Raw genomic sequence first — 10,084 nt, 5'->3', positions numbered from 1 at the left:
TATATATATATATATATATATATATATATATATATATATATATATATATATATAGATGACTAATATATACCGCCGGCAATGAACAGATGGAAATGGCAGAGCTTTTGGGGGCTGGTTAGCGGTCATAATCGCAGTGTCGCTCTATTATCATCATCGCCTCTGATGAATTATCCTCATACTTGCATGGCTTCTTCTGCATGCATGCAACCGAATTGGAAGCAATTTGTCCAAAACGTTCTTATTTCTCAATTTTTATTATTTTTATGTTCTATGATCTCTACATTTTAATCCATCTATTGTACTCGACACTACCGATCGGTTAATGGAGCTGAATAATCTACCAGTCGTTTTATAAGTTTTTGGCTAATTTGTGCATGGATGACAAGATTGAATACCCAACCACACCCACATCTCGATTCGAATCTTGATTTCTTCTCTCAATTCAAATACTGGTTACTGAACAATTGAGCTAAGTCTGTGCGGGCATTGTTTGGTTATAATCTTTACAATATAAGAGGTGATATATACACTTGTCTAACCATTTTAACATTCCCTATCTAGTTATAATGGTAATTGACAATTAATTACCACTAATTAAACACCCTAATTACTTTTATTTTTTAGGCGTATCAACTGATGCCATGGCAATTAGAATATTAATATTACTATAATCGAGATCATTAAAATGACGTTACGTTGCGGGTCAAGTCTTGGTTAAAAATCTTATTTATTACTTTTTATGTTCCATTTTACATGTTATTTTTACTATTTATTAGTCAAATCAATTGTACTCTTTGTTTGCATTCAAAAAAAAAAATTGTACTTTTTTGTTTATTTATTTTTAGTATTTTTTTAAATTATTTTAAATTTAATTTTTTGTGTTAACTTTTAATATTATTTCTAAATATAGAGATTATGAAATGTTAAATTAAAAATAGCGTCAATCAAGTCTTGTTAAACGATTCAAACGCATAAAATAAGACGGAGTATATATAATTAAGTTACTAGCGTTCAACTTTTGAAAATTATGGTAGCACTCCACTTTTGTTATTTTAGTTTATAGAGCCAACTCAGCCAAGCAGCCGTATTAATAATAACAATGGAAGTTGCATGAACCAATTGCAAGAGAATTGTGGGCAAAGACTTCCGTAGAATATAAGTCGTCAATGAGAGGACTAAATACTTCTTTCGCATTCTACGCTGCAAAATTGAATGCTTGATGTTACTTAAATTTTGCAGCATTTTCTTCAAGGAAATTAGTGAATTATATATATATATATATATATATATATATATATATATATATGGTTACGTCACCATAATGACCATACATTGTAGATCTAGGTCCAAAACGATTTTAATATTATGTACCAACAGCTAACATATTACTCTGTATAAATTATGTACCTATAAATAAACTGAAGGTAAATAATATGTTAACTGTAATATGTGCATAATTTGTTAAAGAGAGGTATATATAATACGTTAATTGTGGTCCAGTGGCATCAAACCCTTCTATTAATTGTAATTAATACATAATTTATTAACTGTAGTCACATAATAGATTAATTGCAATATTCATATATTTTTTGTTAACAAATTATGTAACTATAAATAAATTGGGTAAATAATATGTCTGCATGCCCACATATTTGAGACTTTGTGATCTTCTTCTGCATCCGTTGAAAGCAATAATTACTCCAAACTGTTGCTGAGTATTTTTCCTATTTTTGCATTCTAATCCATCTGATCTATTGTATGCACTGATAACTATCTGTTGTTGGAGCTGAATATATAAACTATCAAATGCTTTTTTTAGCTTTCATTTTTTGCTTGGACTCATTTGCAATATGGAGTTAATCTAAAAAGGAATGCACCCTATCTATCTTTAAGCTAAGGGTTCCATTGCCCCAATAATCTCAATGACAAGTGGCCGGAAGAGGTAAATTGTCAAATGTGTCTTAACTGACTCACGAACCTTTAGTCACAATCATTGAGTATGCACGTGTCATAGTGGCCTGGAATGAAGTATTGGTTGATGAAAGATTCGTGAGGAACCAATTTTGGTGAGAAAGGCGAAACCAGAAATACTTTTAATTAAGGATGAAAAATTAAAGAAATTTGAAATCTCATAAAAAGTATTCATGATAAAATATAAGACATAATTAATTAGGCTTTGGCCAGGTCGAGTTGGGTTATGGAGTAGAGATCCGGGGTTATTAATCGGAGCTCATGGGCAAGGTTTTTGGAGCATAAAGTGGACTGAGAAATAGAGTTATGGGGCCAAGGTGTAAATATTAGAGGGATAAGATACAAAGTGAAGTAGGGAAGAAGATTAGGGACGAAAATAGACTGGGTATAAAGTATATAGAAGATATCATAGCGCAAATAGAGAAGACCAAAATAACGGTGAATTTGACGATGCAAAAATATAATGGAACAAAAGAATGAAAAGCACCCAAAGGGGAAGGAGTCGGTTCCCCCTCCCTTGTTCTGCCCACCCGACACTTAGGGTATTCACAATAGTGGATTTTATGTGATTTTTACAATTCAAAATTTGGAGATGGTTTTTCAACAAATGAGATGCTTGGTTTTTCCTTAGATTTTTCTCCTGCAAAGCCCTTGATTTTTGCCGGATAAAAAAAAACTAATGAACACGCACTTGGAGCGCACTACACGCCCTGATGGGCGCGTGTTTCCCACGCGCTTGTTGGGGGCGCTTCAAAGTGGCCACTAGAAATGACCGTTTTGCTATCTTTTATTTTTATTTTTATTTTGTATGATTCTTTTTTTTTTTTCCTTTTTTTCCATTTTATTCCCTCCCCCCTCTCTCCTAATTGACACCTCAAAAACCACGAAAAAAAAAAAAACTAAAGACTATTGAGGATGCTCTTAGTTTAAACTTTTTTTTTCACTGAATTTAAACTTTTAAATTAATGACTTGATTTTGAGTAATTTCTCCAGTCACTCAAAAAAAAGTCAATAATTAATTTATAAACAATAATAAAGTATAAATTACTTTTTTTTTTTTGAATAAAGTATAAATTACTTATACATTACACGTTACATCAATCACCATTTAAAGTAAGATTTGGTGTAAACAATGTGTGGAACGTAGCACTCCACTTGTGTTACAACATTTTAGAGCCAAAGAAAATTATGAAGCACTAGAAGCAGGCGTTATCCACAAGTTGCATTAACTTACAAGGCTGTATATTTCTGTCGCATTCTACCCAGCAAACTTGATGTTACTTCAAAATTGTGCATAATTTTCTTACACCCACAACACATTACTCATTCCATACCACATAGTATCTCCCATGGCCGCCAATTCCCATTATTTCACCCTGGTTTTTGCAGCCCTTTTCCTTGTGGTAGCATGGGCGTCTCAAGCCACTGCCCGTACCCTCGAAGAACCTTCCATTCTCGAGCACCATGGAAGGTGGATGGCTCGCCATGGACGTTCATACAAATATCATCATGTCAAGAAGGCAAAGCGGTTCAAGTTTCTCGAGACTTTCAATAATGTCAGTTCGACTAAAGTTCGTAACCCTTTTGACCCGTTGAACAACGCTGCTGCTGGCGGTGAGACTACAGATCCTGAAGAAGAAGAAGAAGAAGAAAACTGCGGTAACTATTAAAAATTTATTGACACACTAGCTACTTTATGTTCTCAAGTTATATGAATATAGTAGCATGTAATATATAAGAGTAAATGTGTAGTCCAACTATAAGTTGAGACTTCTAGTTCAGATAAAGGGGAGGTTTCAATTTGATCTATGCATAAAAAAGAGACTATGTATGTGTCCACTTGTTGCTTGGAACCCTTTGATAAATATCCCTAATAGGATACCCTTGAACACCCCCGATATCTGGAGCCCACCGATCGACTTCCTTTACCAGTATGTAGATGGGTCGGGTCCGGTGTTCCAACGGTCCCTACCTAAGGTAGGCAATCTGGTCGAGGTGTCCTACTGGATGCGGCACTCAGAGGCGGTGAAGTGAGAATCATTAATGACTTTTTCCAGATTTGGTGGGATACTTTCCTATTCTATATTAGGAAGCATTTAGGGTAGTTTGGACAGACTATATATGTGACCTCCCTAAATTCAAATTTGTTAAGTTCTTCATCTTTCCTTTCAAAACTCATTTTTCTTGTATAAATACCTATGGGTCACATTATAAATGGTTTAGATTTTAATACAAGAACAATTATTCTTCTCCCAAAAGGTTGAATCCCCAGGCCCTCATGCCCCAATGAGCTATTTGTTTAGAGTGGGACTTGAATCCTTCAAGAACAATTATTCTGTCTCGGTATTTTGTAGGCATTTTAGTATTTCCTTTGTTTTGTGATTGAGTTCGCCCGTCGTCTGGCTCCCTCGTGACCATAAAATCAACACCCACAAAAATAATCGACTCGCACATGTATAGAACATGTGCATGCAGTCTAACAACCAGTTTAGACTTTTAGGTGTAATGGAACATATGTTTCAATTACTAATTATATGTGTAATGTACAGATGAAAATGGAAAACGGCTTTGGGTGCCGTTTCTGATATCGGGGGTGCTGTTTGTGCTGCTGCAACCGGGTCTGATTGTCCAGATTCCGGGAGAAAAACGGTTTATTGAGTTCAGAACCATGAAGACCAGTGGCAGGGCTATATTGGTTCACACTTTGATATTCATCTTTATCTGTGTTATTATCATCTTGATCTTTCGTGATCGCTTCTGATCTATTTATATGCATGATTATCCTAGTACTTGGGTTCTTCTAATTAATCTGTAATCATATTTCCAGTATTTTTATATGTTTTTGTTTTTTTAAAAAAAATTTGTAATAATGGTCAATTGGCCATCCAATTGAAAATGAAAATGTAATTATACCATTCAATTGAAAAAAAAAATACAATTAAACATTTAAACCAATTAATGATATTTTAAAACCATGCAATACACTCAAATTACGAGAATTAACAAGTTATTTAAAAAAAAAAAAAATTATACCTTGGGATGGATTGCATAATTTTTTAAGTGTTGAATAGTTTAATTGTAATTTTTCATTTGAATAATGTAATTACATTTTCGCGTTTGATTCGATGACATTTCCATAATATTTTTCTCACATTATATGTCTTATAATTGTTGAGTGTCATGAATTGGCTAACCTCATCATGTATTTCTAATTAAATACTAAAGTAACTAATTAGATAGTGCTACGTTAGAATGGAAATAAAAATGAAATTTTAGGATGGTATATAAAATTATTCTTCTTTTTATTTTTATTTTTTGAAAAAAAAAAGAATCAATTCATTAAATCAGAAATAATAATAAGAACCAAAAGCGAAAGGGGATTGACAAACCAAATCTCGGGACCCGACACGGAACCGACTTTCCTAATTAACGCATGGGCAGCCTGATTCACAAATCTCTTAACATACAGCAAACATATAAATAACGATATACTCACTTCTTTAATATCACAAATAATTAAACCTAAAAAGGAATAAAAATCTTCCGACTGAATAGCATTACACACTTGGAGATCATCCATTTCTACATCAATATTGTTCATCTCATCTCCTTTAACCAACGAGCTTCCCGAATACTCATCAACATTCTTCTTTTTGTTTTTATTTTGTTGGTTTCTACATTCTAACCCATCTATTCTACTGATAACTATCTGTTGGAGCTGAGTAAAGTACCAGTCGTTTTTGGTTGGATCGCTTGGACTGACTTGCTAAATGCGTTAGTGGCTCTCATCCATTGAAGTTTTCCACTCGCTCAAAACGTGTCATAATTTTAGTATAAAATTACAAATTTATCATTGGTCAAATAGAAGTTTTGACTCTACTAGTCAGAATTTATTTATTTTTGAAATGTTTGAAAGACTTTCAAATGTTGCTTTTGCAGGTTTTATGCATTTAGGCTTGTTTTTAAAATTTTTTTTTTAAAAAAAATATTTTTATAATAATTTTTTATATTATTATATTATATTTTAAAAATGATGTGTTGAAATTTTAGAGAAGTAAAAAAAATAATATTGAATTACAAATACTGTAATATAGTAGTAGAATTTACTCTTATGACCCGTTTGGTTTATGAAAAATAAATGATGAGAAATGAAATTTAAAATCCATAGAAAAAAAATTAGTAGGAATGATTATATTGATCTCCTTGTTTGGTAAGTAGAAAAGAAATTGTTGGGAATATTGATTATTGTTTTGTTGGGTTTGGAATGGCAAGGGATAATGTGTACAAAGACTAATATTGTAACACCCCTGATTTCCAATCATAGAGTCTTGATTAAATATAGCTTACACAACAGAATAACCAATAGTATTCTACTTAAATTAAATAAAAGTCTAGAATCCATAGTCACAAGTCGGGGTATGCTACTGCCACAAGTATCCACTCCCGAGTAGTTGTTAATGCTAAAACCACAAAACAACATTCACATTCTAAAAAATAAACAGGAGTTCTAATACATGGATGTCAACGTATCATGCAATCCAAAAATAGTCAACAAGAAACGCTACAGATATCATATCAGAAGTCTACAAGTCACACTAACCGTCACAATACATCAAGGGCTCAACTATAATGACACAACCTAACAAAGATAAGACTACCGAAGACAAGTGTCTAATATGTTCTCATCATGCATCAACCAAACCTGAAAAATGGTTAAGTTTGAAAACACAGGAAACAAACAGTTAGCATAAAATGCTAAGTAAGAACCACTCTGTCCCGTAAAATAAGTACATTTTTAGTTTAGAAAATAGATATAATTTGGAAATTAGGGTTTGGTGCTCATAAAATCATAAGGTTTAAAAATGTTAAAAAAAGGTTTTAGTAGGGTATTTTCAAATGGATTTTACGAAAAATTTTAGACAACAAAGCAGCGAAAATAATAATTTTTACAGAGATAATTAAAGAATATAAGGACTTAACATGTAACGCACGCCAAACCAAAAGAAAAAGAATTTTCAAAGGCAAAGGTTAAAGTTCAATTATAAATCATTTAATGCATTATACAAAGCATTCAGGGCAAAATATTATGCATTACACTAGGCATTTCAAAACAACGTTAGATATGGAGGGATCCAAATCTCTCAAATAGTGGCGCAAGATCATCACCGCAGCGAAGTTCCAGTGAAAAGTAACTCTCTACTGAACACTTCACAAAGCCCCCACTTAACACATTAAGAACAGAACCTCTATCTTAAGTGTGCACACCCCCTAGTGGCCTAGTGGGATTCCAAGCCCAAAAGAATAGTAAACCAGCCCTTAGCAACTGAGGATGTTTTCTACCAAGTTACCCTTCACTCAAAAATATCCAAGATTTTTCTACCAGATATATCTCAAAATATAGGACCTCAGCCCTAGGTAGAACCGGAGCTCACCACACTCATCTCTCACATTAGGTATCCAGAATGTTTTCTACCATATGCAATTCACAGTGATAGGACCGCAACCCAAATCACAAGCACAAATCTTTCAAAATATGTACATTTTTATAGTTATTCCTCCAAAGTAAAATATTTCACATGTACACTCCTAGATTATTTTTTTTTTTTTGGTAACATAATCATATGAAATATGACATTTTTATAATGGTAATACCCTCCAAAATAAAGTAACTGTTTCTTAATGCATAATGCCCATATATAGGCTATAAAATACCCTTTCCAAATGCAACCCCAAAACAATACAATACTCATGTATTTCTCATCAAAAATAGATTCCTAAAACATGCATAAAAATTCATTTTCAAAGTAACGATTTTCTCAAACATAGTGTTTCTGTCTCACATAATATACTCACACAACATAGTATATAGATTTTCAAAACATATAATTAGCCAAAACACATATATATACATAACAACATTCAAGTATATAATGTAGGTTCTCAAAATATAAATCATTCGCCAAAATAGTATAATTTACGATAGTTTATTGTACATAGATTTTCAAGTAATATTCTCTCTATATTTCTCTCTCTCTCTCTCCCTATACATAATATTTTCAAATATATATAATATATGCTAGATTTATCAAACTAAGAAGTTTAAAAAGTATAAACTTTTTTTAATACCCCTTTAAAAATAATATAATACTTTTTTTTGAAAATAAAAATAATATAATACTTAATTAAACTAAAATAATTTTAAAGAGTTAAATTAGCTTTTTTTTTTTTTTTTTGAATACGATTTAGATTAGCTTAATTGAGAAAGGCTTTGATTATTAATTAATCAAGAGGTTAAGAGTTCAAACTTCATTTTTAAAAAAAATAAATTATTTTCAAAGTGTAATATATATATATATATATATATATATAACAAAAATTACGAAGGAATGCTGGTAGGCCCAAACTAGTGAACCTGATCGTACCAAGCTTATAACAAAAGTTATAGCCCAAATATACACACAAAGCATCATCTAACAATATTTTTGAAGCCCAAAGCCCAAATATACACACGAGCCCAAATATAAATCAAAATAAATAGGTTTTGACAGTCATGTTCGGCAATTTATATCGTGGACTACGGTGCACAATGCATTGTGTACCCTGCACCAAAATGAGTTCTGTGTATTCTAGCTAATCGTTCTGTGTATTCCAGATAATCATTCTGTGTATTCATGTTAGTAACACAAGTTGTGATGTGTTTGTGCATACGAATGTTTAGGAGGATGAGTTCTGTGTATTTTGTGTCAATACATGTTATTAACACAGGTTGTGATGTGTTTATGCATTCGAATGTTAGGAGGATGAGTTCTGTATATTTTGTGTCAATATTCTGTGTATTCTGGGCAAACATTCTGTGTATTCTAGGCAAACATTCTGTGTATTCTAGATAATGATTATGTGTATTATAGATAATGAATTCTCTGAAGTCATTCGCGTCCGCGTCCACTAACATCGAAACGACGTCGTTTTGGACCAAGGTCCACAGTGTATTGTGGACCGTGGTTCACGATATAACGATTGGTCATGTTCTTCCTCTCAAAGCTAACCTTAACCTCAAGAATCCTCCCTTTCTTTCTTTTCTTCTTCTTTTTTTTTTTTTTTTTTTTTTTTTTTTGGGTGCATAAGAGGGGCCAAGGCCCCGAGATGATGCTAGTAGATCCTCCTAGTTGCAATGCTTTTGGCGTCACAGTTGAGGAGCTCCTTGACACCATCAGGCGGAAGATTGAGGATAGAAGTACCCCATTGGATGTCCTGACCCATGTTAGCCAGGTAATCTGCACATTAGTTTCCTTCCCTGAAGACATGGGTGATTTCGAAATCTTGGAATTGGCAAATAAGTCTCTTGCAGTCGACAATGAGTGTATCCGCTTCCGGTCATGACTCATCATCTTTTTCCAAGGCTTGGACCATCGAACGAGAATCCGTTTCAGCTATGATTTTGTTGAAGCCCTGGTTCTTAGCAATGTTGAGCCCTTCACGGAGTCCCCATAGTTCCGCGATGAAGCTAGAATCCTCCCTTTCTATTCCCACAAAATAAATGCTAAATGCCAGTCGTTTTATGTTGGATCGCATGGACTGACTTGCTAAATGCGTTAGTGGCTCTCAGCCATTGAAGTTTTCCACTCGCACAAAATTTGCCATAATTTTAATATAAAATTACAAATTTATCATTGGGACATAAAGAAGTTTTGACTATACTAGTCAGAATTTATTTAGACATGGAATTCACTACACTAGGGAACCATGTGATACTTTCACAAGATCATCAATCATTGGGTATCATAGAAGTATTAAAAGACAATGCAAGCCACGGGATTGGATCATCAGTCGTTATATTGTGGACCATGGTCCATAAACCTTTGTGGACTATGGTCCAAAAATGGCACCATTTCTTTAAGTAAAGAAACGGTTGCCGTTACAATTTAATAAGTTCCGTAAATGATATTACAGTATATTTCAAATGATACTATCTCACATTTGTTTTTATATCATCAAATGAAATTGTAGTTACATCGAAATGATACTGTAGTTGTGTTGAAAGGAAACTGCAATGTATATAAAACGAAATTGAATAATAGTATCACATATTTGAGTGTATATTATCCAATGAAAC

At 32.9% G+C, this 10,084-nt stretch overlaps 2 protein-coding genes across 2 annotated transcripts in view; both read left to right on the top strand.

The window, feature by feature from the left end:
* The window catches only part of LOC116033009, a 6,771-nt gene extending 6,416 nt beyond the window's left edge, over positions 1–355 (top strand). Inside the window, exon 3 of the mRNA XM_031275762.1 lies at positions 87–355. Coding sequence (XP_031131622.1) covers positions 87–163 — 77 coding nt within the window. The 3' untranslated portion in view covers positions 164–355. The remainder of the gene's footprint in view (positions 1–86) is intronic.
* Positions 356–3,264: 2,909 nt separating this feature from the next.
* Positions 3,265–4,806, top strand: LOC116032781. Its single transcript, XM_031275498.1, has 2 exons — positions 3,265–3,630; positions 4,521–4,806. Exons 1-2 carry the CDS (start codon positions 3,321–3,323, stop codon positions 4,730–4,732), a joined length of 522 nt encoding a protein of 173 aa, XP_031131358.1. The 5' UTR covers positions 3,265–3,320; the 3' UTR covers positions 4,733–4,806.
* Positions 4,807–10,084: the final 5,278 nt, after the last annotated feature.

Source organism: Ipomoea triloba, chromosome 10 (genome assembly GCF_003576645.1).
Source record: "Ipomoea triloba cultivar NCNSP0323 chromosome 10, ASM357664v1".
NCBI classification, from domain to species: domain Eukaryota; kingdom Viridiplantae; phylum Streptophyta; class Magnoliopsida; order Solanales; family Convolvulaceae; genus Ipomoea; species Ipomoea triloba.
This window is presented reverse-complemented; position numbering and strand designations above follow the sequence as displayed.